This window comes from Rhodotorula graminis, assembly GCF_001329695.1.
Source record: "Rhodotorula graminis WP1 unplaced genomic scaffold RHOBAscaffold_9, whole genome shotgun sequence".
Taxonomy (NCBI): domain Eukaryota; kingdom Fungi; phylum Basidiomycota; class Microbotryomycetes; order Sporidiobolales; family Sporidiobolaceae; genus Rhodotorula; species Rhodotorula graminis.
Window position 1 is genome coordinate 969202 of NW_017264936.1, and position 27197 is coordinate 996398.

The following is a 27197-nucleotide window of genomic DNA, read 5'->3' on the forward strand; positions in this document are numbered from 1 at the left end:
GGCCGCGCGCGCGGCCCCGCACTGAGCGGCTCGAGCGCATCGAACGGACAGAGGCTACTTGTCTCGCGCTTTCTGCTCGACTTCTGGGTCCAGCTCACACTCTCTCACTCGAGACGAGCGATACACAGGGAGGACTCAAAGGCGTCGCACTTGCGAGATTGTCAATTCTGGCTCGAGGAAAGTGGGCGCCGAGGGGAAGGAGCTATGGACAGAGGGCTGCACTCTGTGCGAGCGACGGTAAGGGGGAACGAAAAGTAGAGAAGGCATGGGGGAGAGTGCTACACGCAACGTCGAGGGATTCGAGGGAGGGAGGGAGGTGCGACGGGCGACCTTCTCAAGTTCAGAGAAGGACGGCGAGGCCGCCGACGAGAGCGGCGAAGAGACCGGCAGCGCCCGCCATCTGCTTGCCCGAGACGGCGGCGTTCGTGGCGGCAGCAAGGCCAGCAGGCGAGGGCGAAGCGCTCGCCGGCGCCGACGACGCGACAGCAGAGCCGGCGGCCGAGGTCGCGCTCGCGACGGCCGACGATGCGCCCGACGCAGCCGAGTTCTCGAGGCCCGGGATCGTCACCGACGTGTTCTGCGGCGTCGTGTCGATGATGGCCGGGCCGGCGAGCGTGTACTTGTCCTCGAGCGACGGGCCGGTAGTGACGAGGACTGCGAGGCGAGGGTGAAGGAGAAGAACACGTCAGACTCGCTCAGGAAGGTTGACGGGTGCAGAGAACGTAAGGCGTACCGTAAGTCTGGCCGGTCGTGATGTTCTCGGTCGGGATCTTGCACGAGCCGTCCTCCCACAGGGTGAAGGCTGCCTCGAGGCCGCTGCGAGCGGGCGAAAGCGGTCGTCAGTGACGGCTCGGCTCGTCGCCTCGACGCGAGAGAGAGAGAGAGAGGGACGCACGTGGCAAAGCCGCAGTACACGGTAGTGCCGGCAGGAACGGCCGACGCGTCGGCCGGGACAAGCTCGAGCGTGCCGCCCAGAGTGAACTCGGTCGTCGTGACGTTGATGGCCGACTTGCCCTTGATCGTCGGCGCCGAGCCCTCGGGGCACGAGTCGAAGAACGCTGTCGACGAGGAGGACGAGGGTCAGAATGAAGGAGGCCTGAGCGCGAGGGAAGAAGGTCGAGTGGACGCACGCGTGACGATCGTCACGACGTTGGTGGCCGACAACGGCGTGTCGTATGGCTGCGGGAACGGCGTGTAGTTGTTGAGGAAGCGCACAAAGGCGTTGTGACGAGCCTCGACCGTGAGGATCGAGCCGGCGGCCGTAACGTAGTCCGGCTCGTGGATCGCGCCCGCCGCACCGAGGTAGGCCGACACGCCGACGCCCTCGACGACTGTGGACGAGGACGCAAGCTGTCAGTTCGAGGTAGGCGTGCGCCGAGAAGGGAGAGCTGACGCACCCTGCGAGAGCGAGAGGAAGTCCTTGACGGTCGTGAGCGGGAACGAATAGTTGCACGCCTGGACGGGCGTCGCGCCGGCGGCCTCGAGGGCGGCCTTGAGGAAGCCGACGTGCGACGTCTCGTCGCGCGAGACCTGCTCGAGGAGCGGGTACAGGCCAGTGTAGCCGGCGGCCTCGAAGTCGGCGGCCGTAAACTTCTCGAGCGCCATCTTGTACCACGTGTCCTCGAGGTGCTGCACACGCACGGACCCTGCATCAGTTGTCTGTCGACGAGAGAATGAGAGAGCGAGAGGACGCACCTCGAGCGTGAGGGCAAAGTTGAGGATGGTCGCGTCCGAGACGCCGGTCGTGAGCGAGTTGCGCTTGGCGAGGCTCGTCGAGCGCTTGTGGAGGCGCTCGATATACGACTTCTTCATGAGCTCGATGTCGGCAGGTACGGCGACGGCGCTGACGGCCGTGGCGAAGGCGGCAGCAGCCACGAGCGGGACTTTGACGAGCATGTCGGTGAACTTGGGAAGGTCGGCTCGAGGTGGGGGGAGGAGTGCGGGGGAAGGTGCGGACGAGAGAGAGAGAGTGAGAGCTGGTGCGCGACGACGACGACGAGGCTCAAGGGGCTGGCGCGATGGCCCTCTCGGGATCGGTCAGGCAACGGGCTGGGAAGTGGACCATGCAGCGAGCTACGTCGTTCGATGTGGCAGGCGGGAGAGGCCCAAGCAAAAGCTCCTTCCTGGCGATGGCCAGCTTCCCGCTGATCCTTTCTCGCGCCCGGGTGAATCGGCTTCCGCTATTGGGCGACGTCGAAGCCTGCGCAACGAGCCACGCGGTCAGATTGGATCTGGCGAGCGAACGTAGAGCCTCGGGTGCGCGTGGTGCCTGGGCCGACGCGCTGCTTGCAGCCTCGCACGGACCGCAGCTCGGCAACGGCGTCACCGCCAATGCTCGGCTGACCGCCGCGAAGCTTGACCGCGCGAGAAGGCGCGGTAAGAGGTCTCGGGCGACCGTCGTCGCATCGCAAGAGTCGGGCTCTCGCCGAGGGCACCTGCTGCCCAGCATCGCACCGAGCTGCAGCGAGGGCTGTCCGACGCTTCCGACGGCTCGACGACGATGAGACGTGACGAGGTTACTTGGTGCGCGATCGGCTTTGCAAACTGCTCGAACGCCCGAGGCGGGGAATCTACGGGCGAGGGGAAGAGAGCGAACTCGAGGGAATGCCACACTCGGGGGGTAACTATGTACAGCTGCCGCGCTCGACTGGGAGCTGCGATGAGAAACGAAGGCGAGAGAATGGGGATAAAGGTGACGCTGAGAGAGGAAGAGGGGAAAGCGAAAGAGGGGTGCGGGCGACCTTCTCAAATCTAGAGGAGGACGGCGAGGCCGCCGACGAGAGCGGCGAAGAGGCCGGCGGCGCCAGCCATCTGCTTGCCCGAGACGGCGGCGTTGGTGGCAGCAAGGCCAGCAGGCGCGGCCGAGGCGGCGGCGGCGCTGCCCGAGGCGGACGCGCTCGACATCGACATCGACATGCTCGCGGCGCCAGCCGGGGCCGGGATCGTGACCGACGAGTTCTTCGGGGTCGTGTCGATGATGGCCGGGCCGGCGAGGGTGTACTTGTCCTCGAGCGACGGGCCGGTGGTGACGACAACTGAGGGGAAGAAGAAGAAAGAGTCAGAGCCCGTCGAGCGGCGAGGTGCGAGGGAAACGAGTCGGACGCACCGTACGTCTGGCCGATCGTGATGTTCTCGGTCGGGATCTTGCAGGTGCCGTCGTTCCAGGCGGTGAAGGCAGCGTTCAGGCCCCTGCGAGAGAGAGAGAGAGAGAGAGAGATGCCGCGAGACGAGGTCAGGATCTCATCCGGCTCGGCTCGTCGCCTCGACGCGCGCGAGAGAGAGAGGGACCCACGAGGCAAAGCCGCAGTACACGGTGGTGCCGGCAGGGACGGCCGAGGCGTTGGCCGGGGTGACCTGGAGGTCACCGCCGAGGGTGAACTCGGTGGTCGTGACGTTGAGGCCCGACTTGCCCTTGATCGTCGGGGCCGAGCCCTCGGGGCACGACGTGAAGAAAGCTGCAGAGCGTCGACGACGTGTCAGTGCCAGGGCGCAGGACGCGGGAGACGAGGGAGAGAGAGAGTGCGACGGACGGGTGACAATCGTCACGACGTTGGTCGCCGACTGAGGCGTGTCGTACGCGGCCGGGAACGGCGTGTAGTTGTTGAGGAAGCGCACGAAGGCGTTGTGGCGAGCCTCGACCGTGAGGATCGAGCCGGCGGCCGTCACGTAGTCGGCCTCCGAGATGTCGCCAGCGGCGCCGAGGTAAGCCGACACACCGACGCCCTCGATGACTGCGTGCAGGCGCGAGCGAGGTCAGGTCGTCGTTCGCATGCTCGAGAGGACGAGAGAGAGGGAGAGACGACGACGTACCCTGGGTGAGGCCGAGGAAGCTCGTCACGTCGGTGTAGGGGAACGAGTACTTGCACGCCTCGACCGGGGTGACGCCGGCGGCCTTGAGCGCGGCGGTGAGGAAGCCGACGTGCGACGCCTCGTCGGCGGCGACCTGCTCGAGGAGCGGGTACAGGCCAGTGTAGCCGGCGGCCTCGAAGTCGGCGGCCGAGAACTTGGCGAGCGCCTCCGAGTAGTACGTGTTCTCGAGGTGCTGCACACGGGAAGGAGAGAGGCGGGTCAGCTCGTCGCTCTGAGAGAGAGAGTCGCAGTCGACAAGGGGACGGACCTCGAGGGTGAGGGCAAAGTTGAGGATGGTCGCGTCGTCGGCGCCGGTCGTGAGCGAGTTGCGCTTGACCATGCCGTTGCTGGCGCGGCGCTCGAGGCGCTGGATGATGTTCTTCTTCATGAGGGCGACGTCGTCCGTGGCGGGGACGGCGGCGGCAGTAGCGGCCGTCGCAAAGGCGGCAGCGGCGACGAGGGGGAGCTTGACGAGCATGGTGAACTTGGGAAGGTCGGGTGGAGAGAGGTGTGAGGGAAAGGTGAGGGAAGGGAAGAGAGAGCAGAAGAGCGCTCGAATCGAGGGGACACTCGGGACGGCGCAGTTCAGGCAACCTCGACGAGGGCACCACACCGCATCGCGCACAAACACGCATCGTTCGACGACGAACTGCCGAACGCGAAGGTGGGGGGCCGGCGGCGTGCCTGCCTCGCGGATCGGCCTGCTCCATTGGGCGACAGCCAATTCCCCGGTGCGATCTCGAGCCTGTTTAATGAAGTGCGGGGCGCTAGAAGGGGCGTAGGCCCTCCTCGGAGTCCTCTCCACGCTCACTTTAGCTCGGATTCCTCCGACCGTCGGACAGGCCGCCCAACTCTGCGCGTCAGAGCGGCCCTCGAACGACGCTCGACGAGGCAAGCCAGCAGGTCGAACGACCTCGTCGGGAAGCTGCCCGGCCTTGAAAGCGCTCGAGGTCCGGCGGCGGACCACGTCCCTCCTCGCACGGTCCCGCTCTCGCTCTCTCTCTCGACGACGACGACCGACAGAGGGGGGCACGAGTGCGATTGCCAGGGGAGACGTCACTGCTGTACAACAAAGGAGGGCCCGAATCTATACAGAGGCACCGAGGCCGAGAACGAAAGAGAGAGAGCGAGAGAGTCGGCGGCGGAAGAGCGGTCGGGAGTCGGGCCAGCTTGATGCAGCCTGCACGAAGCCCCGTCCAAGGGGCACACGACGCGTCGTCGAACCTCAAAACATGCCAAACAAACCTCGGCGCGAGTCGTGCTGCTGTCCTGGGCGCCGAGGGTTCTGCTGCTGCGCCTTGTCGCGCTGCAGCTTGACGAGGCTGTCGAGCTTGTCGGCGACCTGCACGGAGCAGAAGATCGTCAGGCTCGCCTCCTCTGGACGGTCGACAGACCCCGAAGGAGCATGCGGGGGTACGGGGACACGTGCGCGGAATTGAGAAGGCGCGACTGACCAACTCGAGCTTCTCCTTGCGGTCCTGCAGCGCGAGGTGTTGGGCGATGACAGGGTTCTCGCGAGCAAAGCGCAGCACCTCGGCGCGGTCGAGGTCGTGCGACAGTCGGTTGTCGAGGTCGCGAGGGAACTGTGTCGGTGCGCTCGAGGGTGAGCTTCTGCGGGTGGGCTAAAGGTGGGGAGAGGGCCAGCACGACGCACCTGGTAGAAGAACTCGACGAGAAGCTCGATCTGGACGAACAGGAGAAGGATCAGGTCATGCTCGGGCTGTCGAGAGGCGAGAGGACGAGGCCGACGCACGTTGATGAACTGGACCGCCGTGCTCGAGAGCTTGTCGGCGACGACGTTGAGGAACGCCTCGGGGCAGAACGCCTTCTGCTCGGGCCCGGCCTTGCACCGCCTCGACTTGAGGGCGAGTACTCGGAGCCGCAAGATGGACGAGCGCGACGAGAGGAACATGGCCTCGCGAGCTGCAGGTCGGTGACCACGACGACGGCGGCGACGACGTGGTCGAGGGACGTGTCAGTGCACGTCTCGAAAGAGGCAGAGTGACGGGCGAGTGAGAAAGAGAGAGTGCGAGGCGCACCTTTGGCCAAGAGCGCCGGGTTGAACGCGGGCCGTGTCGGGTCGGCGAGGTCCTCCTCGAGCTCGTCCCAGTCCTCCTGCCCCGCCGCCCTCGCCTCTCTCCTGCGCTCCTTCCTCCTGCGCTCCTTCTCCTCGATCTCGGCGACGTACTCCATCGCGCCCCGCAACTTCCTCCCGCCGACGGCGTCCCTGATCTTGGCGAGCGCCGAGTCGCACATGCCGAGCTCGCGCTCGAGGAGGCCGACGGCCTCGAGCCGGCCGTGCTCCCACTCGCGGCCCTCGACCTCGACCTCGTACTTGAACGGCTTGACGCTGTTCTCGACCTGATCGCTCGTGAGCGTGAACCGCTCGCGCAGGATGGCGTCGGCCGTCGCGGCGATGCGGTCGGCCGCGTCCGGGTGGTACAGGAGGGGCTCCTCGCGAGCGAGGGTCGCGAGGCGGGCGCGGATGGCGTCGACGACGAGCTGGGTGGCGGCCCGACCGACGCCCGACTTGGTGAGCGACGACGAGAGGGCGTCGAGCTTGCGGTGCCAGTAGACGTCGAGCTCCTCGGGCGACACGGAGCGGTCGTTGGCGAGGGTGCCGAGCTCGGGTGCGCGTTGGTCGATCCAGTACTGCGACGCGAGGAGGTCGAGGACCTGCTCGTCGAGCGACGACTTGAGGAGGCGGCGCACGTCCTTCTTGGCGAAGCTCTTGCCAAGGGCGCCGATGCGGGCCTTGAGGAGGTCGAGCGTCTCGGCGACGTACGACTCGGCGCTGATCGTGCGGTCGTTGTACTGGACCTTGAACTGGTACGTCGCCTCCTCGAGCTCGAGCGCGACGGCGTTTGAGATCGAGTGCAGCGACGACGCCATCGACTCCTCGAGGACGTGCATGAGCCGCTTCTTGAGCGTGTCGGTGCCGACCTGGAGGCCCTCGCGCGAGAAGGCCTCGCCGTTGCCGCCGAAGAAGGCCTCCTCCTGGGCCCGGATCGGCCCGACGAGGCTGCCCTCGTCGCTCGCGCCGTTGCTGCGCTTGAGGAGCGAGCGCGAGTGCTGCTTGGCCGCTCGGCAGACGACGCCGACGTAGCCGAGGGCGAGCGGGTACCGGTTGTTCGACAGGATGGCGGCACCCTGCGCGGGCTCGACGAGGTCCATCTTGGTGACGACGCCGATCGTGCGCATGCCGAGCGGGTCGACCTTTTTGGCGGCGCGCAGGGCGGGCGAGTTGGCGAGGTCGACGTCGGCCGAGCAGACGGCGAGGATGATGTTGGGGGAGCGGATGTACTTGTCGCACAGGGCGGCGATCTTGTCCTTGAGCTCCTCGGGCTGGTCCATGCTCGCGACCTGGACGTAGCCAGGCAGGTCGACGAGGCTGAGGTCGGGAACGTGCGGCGAGTGGATGCGGAGCTGGATGGGCGAGTCCGACACGCACTGCTCGGCGGGCACCGACAGGTTGAGGTCGACGAGCGTGTTCTGGACGAGCCCAAAGTCGGTAATGTGGCCCGGGCCGAGCGACGGGAACTCGGCGAACGTCGTCGGGCGAGGGTTGGACGGCGTGGCCGGGGTGTGGATGAGGGTGAGCTCGATCGGGCGCCGCGTGACCATGTTGTCGCCCCTGCGCCGGCCGGGAAGAGACACAGTCAGTATGGCTCTCGAGAGGGTAGAGAGGATGAAGAGAGACGCACTTGGGGAGGAACTCGCGACCGACGATCGCCTCGAGGACGCTGCTCTTGCCGCTGCTCTGGCTGCCGACGACGACAATCGAGGGCAGCGTGAGGCCGGCCTCCTCGCCGATGCTCAACAGGATCGAGCGGATCTCGATGAGCTTGCGCGTGAGGAGCATGAGGTCCTCGCTCGAGTCGGCGGCGGGCTCGTCGGCGTCGACGAGGACCGGGGCCGCGGCCGCCATGGCGGCGGCAAGGGTCGCCGCCGGGGTCGGGTCCGGCGAGGGCCCCTGGCCGCGACCGCTGCTCGAGGCCGAGGCCGAAGCCGCGTCGGCATCGTCGCGCTGCTCGGCGGCGTCGTCGCGCTCGAACGCCTGGCGGAACCGGTCGCGAAAGTTCGACAGGCGCGACTCGACGCCGACGGTGGCGCCAGCCCACAGGGTCGAGGCCGTCTCGGAGACCGAGTCGATCGTGTCGCCGCCCTGCTGGGTGAGCGAGTGGAAGGTCGAGGCGATCGAGGTCGAGGCGACGTTGTAGGCGGTGCCGAGCTTGTCGTTGATGTCGGACAGGGTGCCGACAGCGTTCTGCTTGAAGCCTGCGGGTGTCGTGTGGTACACGTGAGCTCGCTGGGCGTACTGGCAGGCGTGAGAGCGAGAGAGGGAGATGACGCACCGTCGACCTTGTACTCTGCCCAGGTGAGAGCGCCGGCGCCGACGCCGAGACCGAGTGCGCCGCGGCCGGCTGTGCGGCCTGCGAGCCTGCCGATGCCGCTGAGGATGGACACGCTGCGGACGTGGAGCGAGCGGGCGGGGAGGGCTGCGCTGGCGAGAGCCGACGGGTGGTGGTGGCGGAGGAGCGAGGGCGAGGGGCGGGTTCGACTCGCGAGGCGGAGGAGCGCAGCCATGGCCCGCGTGCGAGTGTGCGAGAGCCTAGCTGTGACCTCTCTCGGGCCTGGCGGGGGTGTGGGACAGATGTGAGCGGACGAACGCCGACGACGCGCGATGACAGCCTCTCGTCGCTACTGCTCTGCCAGCAACGCGCAAGCTGCCTAGCCGAGCACCCGCGCCTGCTCCTGTGCTGCACGGGCACCCGCTGCGCCGGCTGCCCACGACCTGGACGGTCCCCTCGTCCTCCCACCGCCCGCGTCCCGCTCTCATCTCCTTCGCCTCGTCGGCGCGCCCTCGTCCCGTCTGTGGGCCGAGAGATGCGCTGCGATTGCTCAGAGCGGCTGCGTCTCAAGCCTGGCCGCTTCGCTGGGTGCACCCGCCCCCGCCGACGGCTCTTCGCCTCGTCCTTCGCTTCTCCTCGCGACTCTGCCCGCCCGCTTGCGCTGCGGCAGCGTACTGCGCTCTTCCTGCTCTGGCAAACGCCCTCATTCGGCTCACAGGGCTGAGGTGGCTCTCGCGCCCCTGCCATTCTCGCCAAGCCAAGGGCACGCAGCCTCGCAGGCGCAGAGTCTCGTGCTCGTCGCTCCTCTCCTTTCCTGCTACGCCCTCTCGCTCGACTCTCCCGCTCGCTTCTGCTGCTCCTGCGGACATACAGTGCTGCCGCAGAACTGCGATGCAGCTTTGCTCCTGTCGGTCTCGCCCCGCTCCCTTTCGGCCGCGGCGCGAGCGGGTTGCGTGCGGCGAGTTCAGCTCCTCGCTCGCTCGCAGACCTTGACAGCCTGCGCACTTTCGGTCACAGCTCTGCAACATGTCAGAGCGGATCCAGCTGCTATTGCAAGAGTGTGCGCCCGCGAGCCAGTCTATCCACTGCCGCCGTCGCCCTCGTCTATTCGAGCGTCCGCCGCGTGAGGATCTTCTTGATCTCGGGCCGCTCGGCCAGGTAGGCCTCGAACGAAAGGAAGGTCGACTCGTCGCCGCCAGCAGGGGCGTCGCCGCCGTCGTCGTCCGAGTCACCTGCCGAGATGTCGCTCAAGTGACTCGCCTTGTCGAGGAGGAAGTTGGCGAACACGATGAGCGTTGCGTACCTGCAGAGAGACGACATCAGTCACGAACGAGAGGAGAAAGAGAAAGAGAGAGGAAGAGAGAGAGCACGCACCGGTACAGGTAGTTGAGCGCCTGGTCGAACAGCTTGGCGCGCTTCTTCGAGCCCTCCTCGGCGGCTTCGACCCGCAGGACGAAGCTGTGGATGGCGAGCCGCAAGTTCTGCACGGCCTCCATGTCGCTGCGAGGAGGCAATGCGGGACGAGGAAGGAGGAGTGCGGGAAAGGTCAGGTCCGGCAGGGCTCGAGGCCGAGGCGAGGGAGGGGCGAGGTTGAGGCGAACAGGGACGCACTCGATGGCCTTGTCCGCAAGCCTCTTGGCGAGCTTGCCGTGCTTGAGGACGCCGACGAGCTGCAGCACGAGCTTGTACTCGCCCTGAAGGAGCGGCTCGGCCTCGCGCCCGTCCCAGTGCAGGTTGTGGTCCTCGGGCGGCTCGACGTACGACGCCGCCATCTCGAACGCGGCGTGTCGATCGAACAGGATGCGGTAGACGAGGGCGCAGGCGACCCTGTGGACAGGGGGTCCGGGCAATAGAGTCAGTGCGCGGCCTTTTGGCGAGAAAGGAGGCCGGGGCAGGGTAGGCGCACATGCCGGTCGTCGTTCGTCCTCGTCCTGCGGACAGTGAGGCTTTGTCAGTATGCGGGACAAGAGAGATTGAAGGGGAGAGCGGACGCACCCATCTGACAGTTCCACGCTGCGGAAAAGTTCTCCTTGTCGCGCGCCGTCGTGAGCGCGCTCGACATGCGGCGCTCGATGCGGCTGAAGACGCCCGGGATCGGCGACTGCTCGTCGGTGACTGCGTGGGGAGGTTCCCGAGGGTCAGTGAGCTCGCCTGAGTCGGCGCGAGAAGAGGGAAAGGGGGAGAGCGAGCGGGCGAGAGACGCACCAGGTAGACGCTCGTAGTCGACCCTGAAGCCCTCGTTCTGCATGATCGTGTAGACCTCGCGAGGCGTGAGGATACTGGAAAGGCAGGAGAGTCAGGTCGAGGTACGGAAAGCGAGAGAGAAGGGCAACTAGGACGCACTCGGTCGGCTGAATCTCCTCCCACATGGCCGTCACCGTGAAGGAGCCGTTCTCCTCAATCTCGTCGTGCTGCAGGCGAGAAAGGTGTACGTTAGGCGGCTGTCGATCGTCGAGAGGACGCAGAAAGAGGAGAAAAGGACCGCGGGGACGCACCAGGAGCACCTTGCCGCCCGTCTTCTCGCGCTCGCGAAGCAGGTCCTTCTTGAGCTCGACCTCCATCGCCTCGACCGTGGCCGTCGTGACGCCGGTCGTGATGACGTTCTCGAGCGGGCGGTCGAACAGGCGCAGGACGTGCGGCCGGCCGGACACGAACAGGACCGGCTCCTCGCGCAGGCTCTGCCAGAGCACCTTGGTCTCCCTCGCGTTCATCTTCTCGAGCGCACGCCGCAAGCCGTCGACGGTCGGCATGCCCGAGCCGTACACGAGGGGCCCATGTCCTTGCGCGGTCGACAGGGACGAGGCGGCGCTCTGGGCGAGGTCGGTGGCGGCGGTGGTGCTGAGCGGGACTCGGCGGAAGTTGGGCGAGCCGTCGACTCGCTCGGGCAAGCTCATCTTCTGCAGGCCCGAGAAGAAGTCGCTCTTGAGGAGCGAGTACGCCGACAGGATCCGGCCGTCGCGGTGGGCGACAAAGTCGGCCACCTCGTCGTCGCTCGCCGTGCCGCGCTCGACAAGGGCACCTCGGCTCAGGGGCGACAGGGCCTCGATTCCGGCATCGTCGAGCTCGCGCTGGATCGTGCGGAAGACAGGGCGGTCCTTGACCCACGTCTCGTACGACGACGTCGTGCCCATCTCGCGCCAGGTCGACGGGCGGCACTCGTTGAGGAAGCACATGAACAGGATCAAGAAGAAGTACCCGCTGCACAAGGGGGGACGCTCGAGAGTGTTAGTGCCACTCCTCGTCCAAGGACAAGGCGAGAGGACGGTCGAGGACGCACCGAAGCTCGCGGATCCCCCTCGCGATCCACATCGCCCTCGTCGGGCCGTCCGAGTCCTCGGCCTGCTGCCGCGCGTTCTCGATCGACTCGAGCAGGTCGAAAGGCTCGCCGCATGCCGTGATGGCCGCATCGACCGCGTTCTTGACCTGGGGAGAGAAGGTCGCTCGCGACGTCAGGACCGGTGCTCGCTCGTCCTGGGCGAAAGGGGACGAGAGGACGCACCTCGAAGCCGTTGCGCACGACCCGAAGCAGGTTGTTGATGACGACGTAGCTCTGGCGGTCGCTGCGCTTGGCCTTGGGCGTGCCGCCGCTGCGCATCCAGTCCTGGAGGAGCTTGATGACGACGAGCGTGCGTGTCGTGCGGCCGCGCCCGAGCTGGTCGTTGACGATGACGGCACTCGTGTCCATGTCGAGCGAGGTGACGACCTCGATGATGTCGCGCACTGTGTGCGCGAGATAGGGCAGAGGCAGGTCAGGACGGGCGCTCGAGAGCGCGCACGACGAGAGTTGGAGCTCACAGTCCTGGAACTGGGGGAACTTTTCGGCCGTGATCGGGACGCGGATGAACGTGAACGCCTCGCCGCACTCCTCGCCGCCGACCTTGTCCATGACCTCGCGCATCGTCTTGACCTGCGACGGGCCGTCCTCGACAGCCTCCCACAGCGGGTTGACCGAGCCATCGTCGGCCTCGGACGCGACGAGAATGCGGCCCTCGAACGTCGTCAACTCGGACAGGACGTCGTCCTTGAGGCGGGCCTCGAGGAGCTCGAGACGCTTGGCCGAGATGCCGCTGCGGGCGAAAAAGGGTTCGTGGTCAGTCTTGCGCCGCCTCTGCAGCTCAGTCACGGCCCGTCGAGCCATCGGACGGGCTCGAGGAAGGAGAGAGCGGTCGGGCGCACCTGTACGACTTGACGTTCCTGAGCGAGACGGCTTGCTGGCGAAGGACGTACGGCGTCCCGCTGCGTGACGAGGGCGCAGACGCTGTGAGCGCGCCGGTCTCGAGACTACTCACGCATGGAGACGGCGAGGAAGAGATCTCGACGCACTTGATGTTGACGAGCGGTTCCTCGCGGACCCCGATCCACACGATCCTCCTCCCCTCCCCCTCGCCGAGCTCCTCGCCGACTTGCCGCACGACGGTCCGGATGCCCTCCTCGGTCGGCTGGCTGAGGCCGTACAGCTTGGTGCCGGGCACGCGCCGGAAGTTGATCGCGCCTCGGACGTGCTGCGACTGGCCCTCGGCGAGCGCGAGCCACTGGTCGTTCTTGAGGATGGTCGACGGACGCAGGATGATGCCCGAGCGCGCCTGCAGGCGACGAGGGTGCGCGCATGAGTCGATGTACAGAAGAGAAGGAAAGATCAAGGGACGGAGAGATAGAGAGCGAGCGCACCCGAATGATCTGCTCGGCCCACTCCTCGCCGATCCTCTCTCCCTGCCGCTCGCCCGCTCGTCCTCCACCCGACGCCCCAGCTGCTCCCGGCGCGAGCACGACGGCGCCCTCGCCGCCCCGGTCCGCCTTGGCGATCGCGCTCAGGTCCTGCACCGGCGCGAAGATGAAGAAGTGGCCCGGCGCGCCCTCCTTGCGCAAGCGCGTGATCATGTGCTTGACCTCGGGACGGCGCTTGAGCCAGGCCGAGAAGGTGGCCGGCGAGTCGGGCGCAGTGGCGGTCGGCGCTGCGGTGCCGGTCGGGGCGGCGGCGGCGGTCGAGGGCGACGACGACGAGGAAAGGAAGGACGCGAACGCGACGAGGAAGAAGTAGCGCTCGAGGGCGGCGAGGGCCGACTGCCGGTAGGCGGTGGCGGTGCGCTCGTCGAGGAGGGCGAGCGAGGCGTACCGCACTCGGTGCTGAACGATCGACTCGCGCAGGTTGACCATGGCGTCGCCTGCGGGTACGAAAGGCAGAGTCAGTGCGACCGACAACAATGACTCGGCGAGGGGGAGAGAGGGGCGCACAGTCATCCACGATGGCGTCGACGACCTTCTTGACGCCCGAGCCGTCGTCCAGGGTCGACAGGAGCGATAAGACGATGTCGAAGTTGCCAAGGAGCGCCGCCCTGTCGGTGCGAGAGAGTCAGACCGGTTGTCCGTATACGTCCCTGAGAGGATCGACGAGGAGAGAGCGAGAGGGAGCGCACCGCAAGTTCTCGAGAAGGTTGGACTGCGAGCTGAGGAGGGCGAGGATGGTCGCCTGGCTGCCCGGTGGAAGGCCTGCGCGCGATCGATCGAGGGTCAGTAGTCGCCTCGCAGGGTAGGGACTGACGAGGAAAGGACGGCAGGACGCACTCTTGGACAGGACGTGCATGAGGCGCAGCAGGCTGCGGTCGCGCCTCGCCTGCTCGCTCTGCTGCCGCAGGACCCGCCTCGCCGCGCCGACACCGCCGTCGCCGCCGACCGGGCTCTTGGCGCCGTCGCGGACGTCGCCGTCGTCGTCGTTGGCGGCCGCGACGCCATACGGGTCGGGTCGACCTTGGTCGACGAGCATGCGGCGGCGGACGAGGAGCGCGACGCTCATGGCGAACGTGCTGCGGACGACGCCGGCGCCGCAGTTGAAGACGAGCTGGGTGCGGGTCGGGAGGGCGCGGATGCGCTCGGCGTACGTGTCGAGGTAGCCGTCCTGGGGCGACTGGTCGCGCGCGACGGGCGTGCGGTGGTACCGGACCGAGAAGCCCTCGTTGCGCACCTCGGCGAACAGCTCGCGCGCGGTGAGGACCGTCGACGGCGAGACCGAGACCCAGCTCGGGCGGAGCGGGCCCGAGTACGGCTCCGAGTGGACGAGGACGAGGCCGCCGTACCGAGCCGACTCGCGCAGGATGTCGTTCTTGAGCCTGCGAACGGACGTACAGCGTGTCAGTAAGGACGATCGCGACGTGCGAGAGTGGGCAGGAGGAACGTGAGACGCACCTCGCCTCGATCTCCTCGAGGTTCTCTGCGCGGTCGCTGATCGAGTACGTCTCGGTCGGGTCTGCAGAGCTCGAGGTTCAGTCCGCGCTCGACCCAGACCGCGAAGAAGAGGAAGAGGGACGCACGAGACGCTTCGCGCAGGACGTAGGGCTGCCCGCCGATGTAGATGAGCGGCTCCTCGCGCGTCATGAACCACGCGACGTCCTGCCGCCGCTCCTTGCCCTTGCCCTTGGCGCCGCCCGCAGTCGACGCGGCGCGCTTTGCGCCGAGGAGGGCGAGGAGCGAGCGTATGCCCGTCGCCGTGGGCTGCGCGACGCCCCACACGCCGAGGCCGCCGTCGCGGACGTGCGACGCGCCGGCGACGTCGCCGTACGGGTGGCCCGCCGGCGGCGTGACGGGTGCGGGACCGGTGCTCGACGACGACGACGACGACGAAGGGCCCGAGGCGGCCGGTGACGAGCTCGACTCGGGCGGTGCGGCGGCCGAGAAGCGGTAGTCGGCCTTGAGGAGGAGGCCGCGCGAGAGAACGGACCCTTTGCGCGAGGGAACGACGGCGGGTGCGAGTCTGGCGAGGTTGAGCGGTGCCGGCGGGAGGTACGACTCGTCGCCGGACGACAAGCTGTCGAGGTCGAGGTCATCATCGTCGTCGTCGGTGGGGAGGTGGTGGGACCGAGGTGCGGCTGCCGACAAGCGGCGCCCGGCCGTGGAGGGTGCTGGCTGAGCGCTGCGAGTGCTGTGGCGCAGGCCTGCGACGCCCTGAGTAGTCGGGGACGAGAGTGGGGTTGCGTGGAGGGCCGAGGCGAGCGGGAGCGGACCGAGAGGGAGGCTCATGTGGCGGCGGTGCGGCGTCGGTGGGTCGGATGCTGGATCGGGCGCCATGACTGCAGTCAAAAGCAGGCGACGTGTGAGGCTGAGAGGACAGCGAGCGACTTCATCATCGCCTCGTCCTCCTCCTCCTCGGCTGCCGCGGACCGGCTCTAGATGGATCCTCGCTCTCGCTCCGTCTGGCCTCTCAACGCAGCTGTCCGCTCTCGAGTACTTTGCACAGCGCGGCGCACGCCTCGATCATCGAGGAAGCGCTCTCGACGATGCCGGACTCGCTCGCGACCGGCCGAGAGAGAGCAAGTGCGCAGGATCTGCTTCTATGGCAGCCTCCTCGTCTGTCTCGTCGTCTACGACCTGCCGCTCCCCTCGTCCCGCTCCGCCTCTCGACCCACCGGGCGACGTGCGGCCCGGCGCCCGCTCACTCGAGCTCGCCGCGCTCGGTCGCCGCCCGCTGCGCGCCTCGCCAGCCGCTGATGCCCTCGTAGCAGCCGATCATGAGCCCGCACGCCGGGCCGACCTGTACGGGAGAGAACGAGAGGGTCAGGACGTGGGCCAAGTGGAAGGAGAGGGCAAGGAGGGGACGCACCTTTGCGAGGCGAGGCGTCAAGCCGCTCCACAGCGCCGCCCAGCCCTCGTTGCGGACGATGTGGCGCAGGAGGGCGAGCGTGCGCGCCTCGTCGCCCTTGGTCGAGGCCGACGGCGCCTGCCGCCGCGTCTTGACGACGTCGAATGGGTTGGTGAGCGTGGCGGCGATCTGCGGGTGCGGGCGCGCTCGAGTCAGTCCCGGCGACAAGGTGAGAGGGAGGAGGAGACACAGAGAGAGAGAGAGGACGCACCATGCCGCTCCCTGCGCCGCTGACGAACGCCGTCGCGAACTCTCCCCTCGCGCCGTCGTTGCTCGCTGCGGCGGTGCGCCGGCCCGAGCCCGCCGGTATGGCGCCGTGCTGCTCGCCCATGCCCCTGCCGCCGGTGAGGGCGCGCTTGATGGCCTCGTACCCGGCCCAGTAGACGCCGGAGAAGGGCACGTCGCGCCACAGGGTGCTGCTCAGGCCGCGCCAGGCGGTAGACCAGCGCAGCTCGGCCACGAGGGCGGCAAGCGGGACGCGGGTCGAGCGCGTCTGGGCCTGGAGGCGGGTGCGCACGAGCTCGAACGGCGAGAGGGCGACGGCGACGGCGGCGCGCGAGGCGCTGCCGGCGACGAGCGGGACGGCGACCTGGGCGGCCGAGTGGGCGTGGTCGGACGCGGCGAGGTGGCGCAGGGCGGTGCGGCGCAGGGCGTCGTAGCCGACCATGTAGCCGACCTGGCCCGGGACCGACATGGCGAGGGCGGGCGCCGTGCCGCGCCACAGGGCGGCGGGGCCCTCGGCGCGCAGGATGTGGGTCAGGGCATCGAGGAAGCCCGTCAGGTGTCGCTGCTGGTGGGGGTGGGACGAGGGTCGAGGTGGTCGGGCGGATGAGGAGAGAGAGGGCGAGGGCGAGTGGGACGAGGGGAAGAGGGTGCGGGATGCCGACGAGGTTGGCGCGGCGGCGGTCGAGGTCGAGGCGGCGGCGGCGGCGGCCGGGTACAGGCACCACGTCGCGGCACCTTCTGCGCCTGCGACGGCGAGTTGGGGTGCGGGGTGGAGGTGGTGAAGGTGGGCTCCTGCGGCCGGGAGGGCGGCGCGGGCGGTGCGCGGGTCGAAGCGGCACAGGAGGTCGCGGGCGGGGCTGGCCTGGGTCGCGGGGTTGGGGTTGAAGTAGGCGTGCGAGTTGCAGCACACGGCGGGTCGAGGCGGTGGAGCCGACGAGGTGCTCGGGACGGGAGGGGGCCAGGGCGAGGTGGACGAGGCGGGGTTGGTCGCGCGCGCGAGGGACGATAGCGGACTCGGTCTCGGCGGGGCCTGGGTCTGGAGACGGGTCTTTACGACGTCGAACGGGGTCACTGCGAGGCGGGCGAGGGGAGGAGGATGAGGTCAGTCGAGGGTGGGTCGGTGCAAGAGGGACAGTCGCGGGGACTGACTGGTGAGCGAGGTCAAGACTGCGCCGATGGATGCTGCGAGCATCTTGTCCGTGTCGTTGGCCGTGGTGGTTGGCGAGGATGGTGGCGATGAGCGAGGGCCGGAGTGAGAGGTGGACGGCGAGGGGCGAGGAGGTGGGTGGTGTGGCAGTTCCTCCGAGAGGGCGTTCTCGAGGAGGAGGCCCATCCTCTCTGTAGCGTGTGGGAGAGAGGAGAGGGACGAGGAGGAGCGAGGCGGTGCGACGCTCGCTTCGGCACAGACACCGACGACGACGACGACGACGAGCACTCTCCCCCTCTCTGTGTCCAGCTACCTCTCGAGCAGCCAGTGCAGCCACACTCGCACGCCCACCATGGCCTCGTCCCTCCCTCAACCCGCCCAGGACGCCGCAAAGGCCGCCGTCGACCAGGCCACGGCCGACAACGACAAGCACATCACCGTCCTCTCCGACCCGGCCAACTTTACCGTAAAGCACCCGCTCTACTCGGCCTGGACCCTCTCGTTCGACTCGGCCTCGAAGCAGGACAAGGCAAAGTCGTGGGAGGACGCCATCGTCCCCGTCGCCTCGTTCGCCGACGTCGAGTCGTTCTGGTCCCTCAACTCGGCCATCGTGCCCCCCTCGACCCTCGGCCAGAACGCCAACTACTACCTCTTCAAGCAAGGCATCAAGCCCGCGTGGGAGGACGACGCCAACAGCCAGGGCGGCAAGTGGTCCGTACAGCTCCCGCGCGGCAAGTACACCGACCACATCGACCGCTTCTGGCTCTACACCGTCCGTCCCCTCTCTCCCTCTCTCTCGCCCTCGCTGCAACACCGACTGACTCGGGACCGCGCACCTCACAGATGCTCGCCGCCATCGGCGAGACGTTCGAGACCCCTTACGTCTCGCCCTCGTCCGACGACGCGCCCGCCCCGGCCACGTCGACCGCGCCCGCGCCCCTCCCCTCGTCCTTCTCGAACGAGATCACGGGCGTCATCGTCTCGACCCGCAAGGCCTTCTTCCGCCTCAACATCTGGACCCGCTCGTCGTCGTCGTCGGCCACCGCCACCGACGCCGACGAGGTCGAGCGCCGCATCAAAAACATCGGCCGCCACTTCAAGTACCACGTCCTCGGCTTCCCCGAGGGCGGCATGGGCATCGCCCAGAACGACAAGGTCTCGAGCGACGTCGAGTTCCAGTCGCACAAGGACTCGCAGCAGCGCGTGCGTCCCTCGCTCTCTCCCTCGCTCTCTCTCCCTGTCCTCGTCCTCGGGCCCGTCGCTCACTCGCGCTCTCACGTCCGCAGTACGGGTCCAAGAGCGGCGGCGGCTCGACCAAGTGGACCGTCTGAGCGTCAGGCTCGACCTCGAGTCGGCCAGTCGGGACGGGTGGGGAGGAGGGGCGCAGGTCGAGCAGGGTGCAGCGCGCTCTTGGTCGAGGTGGAGGGTTCGCTTGGCTTTCGGGTTCGCCTCGGGTGGGCGGCACGACGAGGTCGTCGTCGCCGCAGGGATTCTGTTCTGTACCATACCCTCTCTCTCTTTCTCTCCTCTCGGGCACCCTCGCAATCGCAATCGCAAAGTGCATGTATACTCACTTGTCGACGTTGCAGAGAGCGAGCTCGTCTCGACAGCTGCTTCTACTCGCGCCCCGGCTCGTCTACGCTCTCGCTCGTCGCGCGCTTGATCCTCGTCCGCCCTGCTCTCGCGCGCCCGCCCGCCGAGCCCGCCCGCCGACCCGCCCGCCCACTCGCCGAGCTACATCCGCTTCTGCCGCCCACTCCCGATCCCGCCGCCCTTGAGCCGGTACTCGCGCCGCGACGCCGTGCTGTCGAGCCCGCCGAGCTTGCCCCACCCGGCGAGCGGCACCACCACGCACGTCAGGTTGTCCTCGCTGCAGCGCAGGGCGCGAGGGCAGGCGGGCAATGGTCGACGAGGAAAGGAGGAGGAAGGGAGGAGGAAGGGAGGAGGGGGAGAGAGGCGTGTCGAGGGGTGACGAGGCGGCGCGAGGTCGGGTGCGGCGAGAGGTGGCGGACGAGGGCGCGAGAGTTCGAACGGGCGCATGTCGGTTCGAAAGAGGGGTGTATGCAGAAGGGAAAGGGGAAGGCGAGAGAGTCAGTCATCGAGTGGAGCGAGAAAGGAGAGGACGAGCCGACGCACGCTCCGACATCCTCGGCGAATGAGACGACCTTCTTGGCCGCCCGCTCCGGGTCCTTGATGCCTCGGCACAGGTCGACAATCTCCTGGTCGCTGATCGAGTCGGTGACGCCGTCGCTGCATAGGAGGAGGAACGCCCACTCGTTGCCTGCGCGAGGGAGAGCGCGGAGGGGACAGTGGGCGAGGGGAAAGGTCAGTCTGGGTGGATCGTCTGACGAGCCCGTCGCGCACGTAGAGCGGGAAAGGGGAAAGAGAGAGAGAGTGCGCACCTCGCAGGACACGCTTGATGATCTCGGGCTCGGCAATGACGCCGACAGGCTTGAACTCGCGGTCGCCGACGGCCCGCGTGTTGGCGACGACGCCGCCCCACCGCGACTCGCCGAACGAGTCGGTTATGATGCCCGTCCCGCTCGTGCGCAGCCGCTCGCTCTCGGTGCGGCTGTCGGCGTGGTGCGCCTGCGTGAGGCGGTGCGCGCGCCCGCCGGCCGACGACGCGAGGAGCGCCGTCGTGTCGCCCAGGTGCGCGACCGTGAGCGACACGAGCGACGAGGCGTAGTACGGGTACGAGTAGGGCACGTCGAGCGAGTGCAGGAGCGCGACCGTCGCCGTCGAGCCCGACTTGGGGAACTTGTCCGGGCTCGACACGACGTGGTTGTCGGCCTGCGAAATGTCGTCCGAGTCAGGATCAGGTACTCAATATCGGGGCGAGGGCGCGAGTGAGAGGCCGGGACGCACCTTGAGGAAGGCGAGGACGGCGACCTCGTCGAGCGCCATGCCCTTGTGCACGACGTACTGGTCGCTCTCGGGGCGGAAGCGGTCGAGGGGCCCGCCGCGGTAGCGCTTGAGGTAGCCGCCGAGTGCGCGGTACTCGTCGATGACGGGCGGGATCTGGTCGGGCGAGGTCGACGCCTCGAGGAGCGAGTCGAGCGACGAGGCGAGGTACTTGGACGTGTAGTCGCCGCCGTGCCTGCGGGTACCCGCTCGAGTCAGTGCCCGAGGTCCGAAGGCGCACGAGAAAGAGCGAACGAGTGCCGGCGCACCCGTCAAAGACGCCAAAGTAGGCGACTTGTCGCCGCCTGCCGCCCTCCTCGTTGCCCTCCTCGCCTGGCTTTGGCTCCTCGCCGTCAAAGCCCTCGCGCGTGGCCGGTGCCCAGCCGGTGCCGAGTCGGTCGTCGACGACGTTCCACCGCAGAGCGGATTGCGGGAGGGCGAGGGAGCGGACGGCGTAGGCGTCTTCTTGGTAGCTGCGAGCGAGCGAGCGCGAGGGTGAGCTGGATGGAGGCGAGGGTGCGACGACGGGAAGGCAGGGACGCACGGGCGTTCTCCTCGAGACTGGGCGACGCCGACTGCGCCCTTGGCCTTCTGCAGGTGGAGGAGGGGAAAGAGCGGTGGTCAGTCCGGGTGAGGCTCGGCAAGCGAGCGGGAGGGGGGGGGACGCACGAGGTTGACGCGGACTGCGCCGTGCTGGGTGCGGAAGTGCTGCTCGTTGCTCGAGTGTCGTCGCTGCTGGCCCTGGTGGCCGTGCGGGCTGGGCAGTCGGGCCAAGGCCGGACCGAGTGGGGACGACGACGAGGCGAGCGGGAGGGCGACGAGCGACAGGGGCGAGGCGCGCTTGAGTGGGCACGAGCAGCAGCAGCGCAGCATGTCGGTCGGCGTGCGTCGGCTCTCGTTGGAGCTCTCGGCGTGGCCGGTTGAGCGAGGCCGGACCTCTTCGCCTCCTCGCGCCGCCCCGTCCTCGCTTGCTCCGCCTCGCTCGTCTTTCTCCCCCTCAAGGTGCCTCGTTGGGACCTGCACTGTCCTTACAGCAGCTCGAAATGTGCGTGCCCCGCTCCCTGAACCACCTCGAGCCAGACTGACCTCGCCTCTCTTCCCTCCCTCCCTCCTCATCAGGTCCACCATCCTCCCTCTCGAGCTCGTCGACCGCGCAACAGGTTCCCAGGTCTGGGTCATTATGAAGACCGGTGCGCCCCTCTCCTCTCTCCCTCGACAGTCCGCCTCGCCGAGCTGAACCTCGTCGTCCCACCTCCCTCGTCCCGTCCCGCAGAGCGCGAGTTCACGGGCACCCTCGTCGGCTTTGACGACTACGTCAACATGGTCCTCGAGGACGTCACCGAGTAGTGCGTCTCGTCCTCTCTCTCTCTCGCCTCGGCCTCTCCTCCTCCTCCTGCTCGAGCGCGAGCTCACCACCTCTCCCTCCCGCAGCGAGAACACGCCTCAAGGCCGGAAAACGACCAAGCTCGGCCAGACCCTCCTCAACGGCAACAATATCGCCATGATCGTCCCAGGCCGTGGTCCGGAAGACGATGCATGAGCGGCGACGACCTGTCGACGAGCGAGGTCGCGAGGGTGGTCGAAGAAGGAGTGTAACGCTAGCCCCGCCCTCGTCGAGGGCAGGATGTACTCGTCTCCCATGCCTGCGTCGTCGGTCGTCGAGCGGTTCGAGAGGCGAGAGTGTGCTCTGCTCGCTCGCTGCTTTGGTCCTTTCCGGCTTCGCTCCTGCCTCGCGGCCTTCTTTCGCCTCGATTCTACCTTGGCTTCGGCGACGACTTCTCACGAGGGTAACTCTGCTCTCTGCCGCGACGAGTTCGTGCTGCACTCGCCTCGTTGCACTACCTATCTCGCCTCGCACGTCGCTCTCTCCCCGCCGCTCCTTCTCGCACGCTCACGCAGCGGCGCCGCCTCGCTCAGCCTCCCACCTCTGCGCCGTCGTGCCATAGTAGCGCTCGGCGTAGTGCGGCGAGATGCGCGCGTGGCGGGCCGAGTGCGAGAGCGAGTGCGCGTCGAGATGGTGCTGGGGGTGCGCAAAGAGTGAGCGAGAAGGGCTCGAGCGAACGAGGCAGGGAAAGAGGGGAGCGGTCGTGGGAGAGAGGGACGCACTGTCTGAGAGGCGTTCCCCTCGGCGTCAAAGCAGGCGCCACGAACCGCAGTCGAAAGTTTGGCGACCTGAGGGAAGAGAGGGTCAGTGCGGCGCTCGACGAGGGCAGCCCGAAGAGGGAGAGCTCGACGCACCATGATCCGCGAGTCGAGCAGCATCTCGCCCTCGGCGTCCATCTTGCACGCCTCGAAGACGAGTCCTCGCGCCGTGTTGACGGCCGAGACCTGGTCGCCGGCTGAAAGGTGCGCAAACAGGACGAGGCCCTTGAACGACGTGGCCGACACCTCCTTGTCCGGCGCCGTGAGCTGGCCGAGCGCGCGAACGAGGGGCTTGAGTGCCTCGGCGTGGCGAGCCTCGTGCTTGCGCAGGTTCTGGAGGGCGACAGCGAGGAGGAACCGATCGGCGTCACCCTCGCGCACCTTGAGGTCGACCTGGAGGACCGTGTCCCGAGCTGTTTCAAGGTCGATGTCCGAGTGCGTCTCGGCGTCCACCGGAAGGTAGTCGGCCTTGTACAGGGCGTACAGGTTCTCGACGAGACCGAGGTACAGAGAGAAGCGCTGCGACGGCTTCTGCTCGGCGTTGAAGGCGTACGCGAGGGTGGTGTCGGCCGTCGGCTGCACAAGTGACGGGAACGTGAGCACATGAGCCCACGAGAGAGTCTGAGAGAGGAGGAGGAAGGCACCGTACGAGAAGGGTGAGCGGCAGAGTGTTGAGGTGCGATGCATGAGCGAGTTGATTGGCGGCGGCGGCGAGTCGCTCGAACACGCGTTCGTGCATCGCCGAGCTCATGCGGTACAGCTTGCGTCTCGTGATGCCCAAGTTGCTCGCGAAGAAGCGGTGCTCCCAGTGGCCGAACGCCGTCCTCGCGGCCCGTGCATCTGGACACACCGACCTGACGCTGGCGAGGCTGCCCATGAGCCGGGTCCAGGCCGACGGCTCGAGCTCACCTGCCTCGCGATCCTCCTGCCTCGCGAGGGGAAGTCAGAGAGCCGCTCGGAGAGAAGGGGAGAAGGCGAGGACGGACCAACTCGGCCTCGGTGGGCTCGTCGTCGAAGCCGACGAGGTGCGCGATGGTCGGGTACTGGAGCTGTCGAGGAGTACGGTCAGAGCCTCGTCGCCGAGAGGCTTGGGTGGGAGAGAGGACGCACCATCGGGAAGTCCGTGCGCGTGCAGTAGACGTGCAGCGCGATGCGGATGAAGTGTGCCCGCTCGGACGGGAGGAAGTCGCCCCAACGCGCCTCGAGCTCTGGGAGCGAAAGCTTCCGGCTGCCGTCATGCCGCTCGAGCCAGCCGTAGACGGCGCGCAGCTGGAACAGGAGGCCCGAGTCGGGGCTGTCGAGGAAGGTGAGCGGGGCGGTGTTGGGTGGGCGGTTGACGCCGCCGGCTGCCCTGGGCATTGTCGGGATGCTGCGCAGGACGAGATCGAAGCGAGAGCAGCAAGCAGCCCTCGTCGGCAGGTTCCGGAGAGCCCGAGCGCAGATTTCCTTGCCGCGGACAGTCCGGTCCGCGACGGCGGGCGTCTCTCCGACAGCGGTGCGCGCCGTCGCATTCGATTGAGCCCCCGTCTTCGGGACGACCGTGTGACGGGCGCAACCAAGGCCGGTAGCTGAGAAGGCGAGAGCCGGGAGGAGAAGGACGAGGAGCGAGGTGAGGCGGCGACATGGAGCGCCTGTCGCGGCGCACAGCGAGGGGCAGACAAGCACGTTCTGAGCTGCGGCTGTCTCGAGGGCAGCAGATGCGCGAGCGAGGGAGCGACAGCGCGACGAAGCGGGAAAAAGCTCGGAACGCGACGACGACGACGACGACCAAGGACGACAGCTCGCCTGACCGCAACCTCCCACAGCCATGCCTGCCTTGTGCGCACCTGCCCGTCAACTTTCACTCTGCCCACGAGCTCACCTGCCTTGCTCCCGCCCCCCTCCAGGCAATCGTGGGCCGACGACGTCGAGAACCAGGGTGAGCACCTCCACTCTCCTCCCACCCCTCCTCCCCCTTGGGCTCTCTTGCGTGTGCCGTTACGAGCGCGATCAAGGCGCGGGCGGCGCGCTGCTCCGTCGGCGGCCTCTCGCGTGGCGGCGGTGTCGAGCCTCCCTCCCTCCCCTCCTCCCGCTCGACTCGCGCTCCGCCGATGGCGCGGCCTCCTCGCGTGGGGACAGCGAGGCCGAGCTCGGCGGCCTTGCTCGAGGACTGCGTCGCGGCTCTTGCCTACCTGCGGCGGTCAGGCGCCACGGTCGACGGCTCCCCTCGCCGCGCCTCCTTTGTCCCCTCGCGCCTGTTCGAGCGAGCGCCCAGATGCTCTGCGGCTCGTCGGCGGTCGCGAGCGTCGCGGCACTCTGCTACACGCACCTTCCCGTCCACCCTGCCTCGTGTCCCGTCGCTGACCTTGCCCCCCCTCCCCCTCGTCCCCAGACTTCCCTCCTCGCACCGAGACGACCGACAAGGATGGCGTCACCACCATCGTCGAGTACCGCCTCAACGACGAGGGCAAGAAGGTCAAGGTGACGCGCAAGATCCGCCGCACCCTCGTCAAGACGGCCGTCAACCACGTCGTCGCCGAGCGCATGGGCTGGACCAAGTGCGTCCCGGCCCGCCCTCTCTCGCGCCCATCCACGCCCCGCCCTACTTCCCGATCACGTAAAGCTGACTCGTCGTCTCTCCACCTCGCAGGTTCGGCCAGGAGAAGGGCGCTGCGAGCGGTCCCGGCGCGACGACCACGGTCGGCGAGAACGTGCGCCTGCGCATCCACCCTGGCGGGATCAAGGTGCGTCCCCTCCCTCCTTCCCCTCCTCCTCTCGCAGTGGGGCGTCCTCCGGCTGACACCTGAATGCGTGCACAGGCCCACGAGGCGGCCGACAACGAGAAGGACGAGATGGAGGCGATGCGCTCGCAGCTGCGCGACAAGAAGGTGACGTGCCGCTACTGCCAGGGCGACCACTTTACCGCGAGGTGTCCGTACAAGGACACGCTGGGCGGCGCGCTCGGTGACGGTGCGTCTCCCTCCCTCTCTTTCGGGCGTCGCCGTCTCTCGTCGACGAGCATCTCGGACTGACTCTCTCTCTCCTTGCGCAACCCGCAGCCGACACGGGCGGCCCGGACGGCGACGTGCCGTCGTCGGACGACCCCTCGGCGATGCGCGCGGCGGGCAGCAAGTACGTGCCGCCGTCGATGCGCAGCGGCAGTGCGCGCGGCGTCGGCGAGACGATGAACGGCGCGCGCGGCCGCGACGACTACCCGACGCTGCGCGTCACCAACCTGAGCGAGGACGCGACCGACACGGACATGTGGGACCTGTTTGGCCGGTTTGCGTCGCGCGGGCGCATCAACCGCATCTACGTCGGGCGCGACATGGAGACGGGCTTGTGCAAGGGGTTCGGGTTCGTGTCGTTTGAGGACAAGGCCGACGCCGAGGCGGCGATGAAGAAGGTGCACGGCCTGCCGTACGACCACCTCATCCTCCAGGTCCAGTGGTCGGTGCCCAAGGCGCCGACGGCCTGAGTGTGCGGCGTCGTCGTCGTCGCGTTTGCAACCCACACCGCGTTTCGCCTCTCGCTTTCCGTCCGTCGAGAGCTGTCCGTGCATCTTTCCGAGAGAGAGACAAGGTTGCACTCGAAAGGGAGCGCGAGCGCGACGGTTGCACCGCCCGACGGGCCGCTCTGTGCTGCTTGGCCCTCGCTCCTCCACCTTGGCGGCGTCGCTCGACCGGCTCCCGCCTGCCGCTCGAGCTTGCGCAACCTGCCTCTCGCGAGCCATGGTCGCACCTGCGCGCCCCTCTCGAGCGCCGGCTCTGGCGTCAACCTCGGCCTCGACCTCGTCGACCTCATCATCGCCTTCGCAGCCTGCCCTCGTCCCTCGTCCTCCGCCCATGCTGCGCGCGCCAGCCCAGCAGCAGCATGCTCAACCTGCCCGCAACGCGCGAGGCTACACGCCGCCGTCGCAGCTCGCCGCCGCCGGTGCCGCGCTCCCTCCCCCTCCTCGTCCCGGCCCTCTCGTTCGCCCACCGCCAGCACGCCAAGGCCAGCCGGCGAGCCACCGCAACTTTGACAAGAGCTCGGCCGGTGGCGCAGTGAGCCACGTCGGCTACGCGGCGGGCGTCCCGGACACGGCGGCCAAGCACGGCGAGGGGAAAGGTGGACTGAGCGGTCAGCAGGCGAGGAAGAGGCAGCGGTGGGGCGACAGCTACGTGCGTCTCGCCCGTCCCATCTTCCTTCCCCTTGTCCCTCGTGCACGGCGCGTGCGAGTGCGAGCGACGTCCTGACGCCCGTCCCCCTCCCTCGACAGGTGCCGGCCGAGGAGACCATTCGCAACGACTACTCGGGCCAGTACGTCCAGACGGGCGCCCGGCCGCAGAACCACCTCCGCAACACGGACGTCGAGACCCGCTTCAACGAGTGCGTCCTCGCCGTTCCCCCCAGACCCGGTTCCTCGTCCATGACCAGCAGCTCACCCTCGCCTTCCGCCGACAGGTACCCCAAGCTCGCGACGCTCCTTGCCCACAAGCACGCCCTCACCTCGTCGACCAAGCACTCGATCCCGCCGACCTACCTCAACCTCCTCGCCCCGACCTCTAGCTCTGACGACTCGCCCTCCCAGCCGGCGCCGTCACCCACCTCGGTCGCGCTCTCGTCCCTCGTCTCGACTCGCTTCGACTGTATCCTTCTCACGCCGCCGTCGTCGGTCACGTACGACGAGCTCGCCGCCCTCGACCTCCCGTCGCGCGCGTCCACCCCGTCGTTCGTCTGGCTCTGGGTCGGGTCGGGCCAAGCGGGACTCGGCGGCGTCGACGGCGGCGGCATCGGGCTCGAGCAGGGTCGCGAGCTCCTCGTGAGCTGGGGCTACCGGCGCTGCGAGGACATCGTGTGGCTCAAGACGAACCGGCGCGACCCCGAGTCGGAGCTCGTCAAGGAGGTACGTCCCTTTTCTCTCGGGGCCTCTCGTTCCAGGGTCTCGCGGTACCCCGACTGAAGCCCAAAAATAGGGCGTGGGTGC

General features: G+C 68.1%; 11 protein-coding genes across 11 annotated transcripts; 4 read left to right on the plus strand and 7 right to left on the minus strand.

Annotated features, from left to right (window-relative positions):
- Positions 1 to 340: 340 nt before the first annotated feature.
- On the minus strand, positions 341 to 1896 carry RHOBADRAFT_54673 (uncharacterized protein; the record flags this gene model as incomplete). The annotated part of the gene is made up of 6 exons (XM_018417443.1): positions 341 to 654; positions 734 to 816; positions 896 to 1058; positions 1131 to 1331; positions 1398 to 1629; positions 1696 to 1896. 6 exons carry the CDS (start codon positions 1894 to 1896, stop codon positions 341 to 343), a joined length of 1194 nt encoding a protein of 397 aa, XP_018270164.1.
- Positions 1897 to 2498: 602 nt separating this feature from the next.
- On the minus strand, positions 2499 to 4360 carry RHOBADRAFT_54674 (uncharacterized protein). The gene is made up of 6 exons (XM_018417444.1): positions 4118 to 4360; positions 3811 to 4042; positions 3531 to 3731; positions 3293 to 3455; positions 3107 to 3189; positions 2499 to 3035 (listed from the first exon to the last, which is right to left on the minus strand). The coding sequence occupies exons 1-6, from the start codon at positions 4325 to 4327 to the stop codon at positions 2752 to 2754; spliced, it is 1173 nt and encodes a 390-aa protein (XP_018270165.1). The 5' UTR covers positions 4328 to 4360; the 3' UTR covers positions 2499 to 2751.
- A 714-nt stretch (positions 4361 to 5074) lies between these two features.
- On the minus strand, positions 5075 to 8436 carry RHOBADRAFT_16433 (uncharacterized protein; the record flags this gene model as incomplete). The annotated part of the gene is made up of 7 exons (XM_018412316.1): positions 5075 to 5191; positions 5304 to 5432; positions 5504 to 5533; positions 5603 to 5772; positions 5889 to 7483; positions 7554 to 8116; positions 8212 to 8436. The coding sequence occupies 7 exons, from the start codon at positions 8434 to 8436 to the stop codon at positions 5075 to 5077; spliced, it is 2829 nt and encodes a 942-aa protein (XP_018270166.1).
- Positions 8437 to 9236: 800 nt separating this feature from the next.
- RHOBADRAFT_37999 (uncharacterized protein) lies at positions 9237 to 14576 on the minus strand. The gene is made up of 20 exons (XM_018413481.1): positions 14507 to 14576; positions 14382 to 14442; positions 13764 to 14305; positions 13616 to 13688; positions 13434 to 13534; positions 13227 to 13363; positions 12870 to 13100; positions 12525 to 12784; positions 12378 to 12437; positions 11997 to 12268; positions 11701 to 11921; positions 11479 to 11624; positions 10697 to 11399; positions 10545 to 10612; positions 10407 to 10480; positions 10197 to 10316; positions 10108 to 10132; positions 9813 to 10028; positions 9576 to 9701; positions 9237 to 9504 (listed from the first exon to the last, which is right to left on the minus strand). Exons 1-20 carry the CDS (start codon positions 14568 to 14570, stop codon positions 9306 to 9308), a joined length of 3699 nt encoding a protein of 1232 aa, XP_018270167.1. The 5' UTR covers positions 14571 to 14576; the 3' UTR covers positions 9237 to 9305.
- Positions 14577 to 15624: 1048 nt separating this feature from the next.
- Positions 15625 to 17389, minus strand: RHOBADRAFT_38003 (uncharacterized protein; the record flags this gene model as incomplete). The annotated part of the gene is made up of 5 exons (XM_018413482.1): positions 15625 to 15723; positions 15793 to 15960; positions 16043 to 16621; positions 16967 to 17127; positions 17206 to 17389. The coding sequence occupies 5 exons, from the start codon at positions 17387 to 17389 to the stop codon at positions 15625 to 15627; spliced, it is 1191 nt and encodes a 396-aa protein (XP_018270168.1).
- A 166-nt stretch (positions 17390 to 17555) lies between these two features.
- Positions 17556 to 18534, plus strand: RHOBADRAFT_45417 (uncharacterized protein; the record flags this gene model as incomplete). The annotated part of the gene is made up of 3 exons (XM_018414603.1): positions 17556 to 17975; positions 18047 to 18406; positions 18490 to 18534. 3 exons carry the CDS (start codon positions 17556 to 17558, stop codon positions 18532 to 18534), a joined length of 825 nt encoding a protein of 274 aa, XP_018270169.1.
- A 398-nt stretch (positions 18535 to 18932) lies between these two features.
- RHOBADRAFT_54679 (uncharacterized protein) lies at positions 18933 to 20980 on the minus strand (the record flags this gene model as incomplete). The annotated part of the gene is made up of 7 exons (XM_018417445.1): positions 18933 to 19073; positions 19340 to 19484; positions 19606 to 19996; positions 20072 to 20303; positions 20377 to 20580; positions 20652 to 20698; positions 20777 to 20980. The coding sequence occupies 7 exons, from the start codon at positions 20978 to 20980 to the stop codon at positions 18938 to 18940; spliced, it is 1359 nt and encodes a 452-aa protein (XP_018270170.1). The 3' UTR covers positions 18933 to 18937.
- A 113-nt stretch (positions 20981 to 21093) lies between these two features.
- On the plus strand, positions 21094 to 21756 carry RHOBADRAFT_38011 (uncharacterized protein). The gene is made up of 4 exons (XM_018413483.1): positions 21094 to 21152; positions 21227 to 21297; positions 21381 to 21453; positions 21539 to 21756. Coding segments are annotated over exons 1-4 (255 nt in total). The 5' UTR covers positions 21094 to 21150; the 3' UTR covers positions 21648 to 21756.
- A 242-nt stretch (positions 21757 to 21998) lies between these two features.
- Positions 21999 to 23608, minus strand: RHOBADRAFT_54681 (uncharacterized protein; the record flags this gene model as incomplete). The annotated part of the gene is made up of 6 exons (XM_018417446.1): positions 21999 to 22127; positions 22214 to 22279; positions 22346 to 22825; positions 22899 to 23174; positions 23236 to 23298; positions 23360 to 23608. The coding sequence occupies 6 exons, from the start codon at positions 23606 to 23608 to the stop codon at positions 21999 to 22001; spliced, it is 1263 nt and encodes a 420-aa protein (XP_018270172.1).
- A 432-nt stretch (positions 23609 to 24040) lies between these two features.
- On the plus strand, positions 24041 to 25760 carry RHOBADRAFT_66709 (uncharacterized protein). Its single transcript, XM_018419052.1, has 6 exons — positions 24041 to 24067; positions 24136 to 24167; positions 24621 to 24786; positions 24879 to 24972; positions 25048 to 25198; positions 25288 to 25760. Exons 1-6 carry the CDS (start codon positions 24057 to 24059, stop codon positions 25704 to 25706), a joined length of 873 nt encoding a protein of 290 aa, XP_018270173.1. The 5' UTR covers positions 24041 to 24056; the 3' UTR covers positions 25707 to 25760.
- Positions 25761 to 25937: 177 nt separating this feature from the next.
- On the plus strand, positions 25938 to 27116 carry RHOBADRAFT_54683 (uncharacterized protein; the record flags this gene model as incomplete). The annotated part of the gene is made up of 3 exons (XM_018417447.1): positions 25938 to 26391; positions 26490 to 26599; positions 26675 to 27116. Coding segments are annotated over exons 1-3 (984 nt in total), but the record flags the coding sequence as incomplete, so codon positions are not given.
- Between the last annotated feature and the right edge of the window lie 81 nt (positions 27117 to 27197).

Coding starts and splice junctions, on each gene's coding strand:
- RHOBADRAFT_54674 (XM_018417444.1), bottom strand. CDS start 4,327: ATGCTCGTCAAGCTCCCCCTCGTCGCCGCTGCCGCCTTTGCGACGGCC. Junction 3,190..3,292: donor GTGTACTGCGGCTTTGCCTC/GTGGGTCCCTCT, acceptor TCTCTCTCGCAG/GGGCCTGAACGCTGCCTTCA. Junction 3,036..3,106: donor CACGATCGGCCAGACGTACG/GTGCGTCCGACT, acceptor TCTTCCCCTCAG/TTGTCGTCACCACCGGCCCG.
- RHOBADRAFT_37999 (XM_018413481.1), bottom strand. CDS start 14,570: ATGACGCGCGAGGAGCCGCTCATCTACATCGGCGGGCAGCCCTACGTC. Junction 12,438..12,524: donor GAACCGCTCGTCAACATCAA/GTGCGTCGAGAT, acceptor CTCGTCACGCAG/CGGGACGCCGTACGTCCTTC. Junction 9,702..9,812: donor CTTGCGGACAAGGCCATCGA/GTGCGTCCCTGT, acceptor GCCTCCTCGCAG/CGACATGGAGGCCGTGCAGA.
- RHOBADRAFT_38011 (XM_018413483.1), top strand. Junction 21,298..21,380: donor CTGGGTCATTATGAAGACCG/GTGCGCCCCTCT, acceptor CCCGTCCCGCAG/AGCGCGAGTTCACGGGCACC. Junction 21,454..21,538: donor CTCGAGGACGTCACCGAGTA/GTGCGTCTCGTC, acceptor TCCCTCCCGCAG/CGAGAACACGCCTCAAGGCC.
- RHOBADRAFT_66709 (XM_018419052.1), top strand. Junction 24,787..24,878: donor GAGCGCATGGGCTGGACCAA/GTGCGTCCCGGC, acceptor TCCACCTCGCAG/GTTCGGCCAGGAGAAGGGCG. Junction 25,199..25,287: donor GGGCGGCGCGCTCGGTGACG/GTGCGTCTCCCT, acceptor CGCAACCCGCAG/CCGACACGGGCGGCCCGGAC.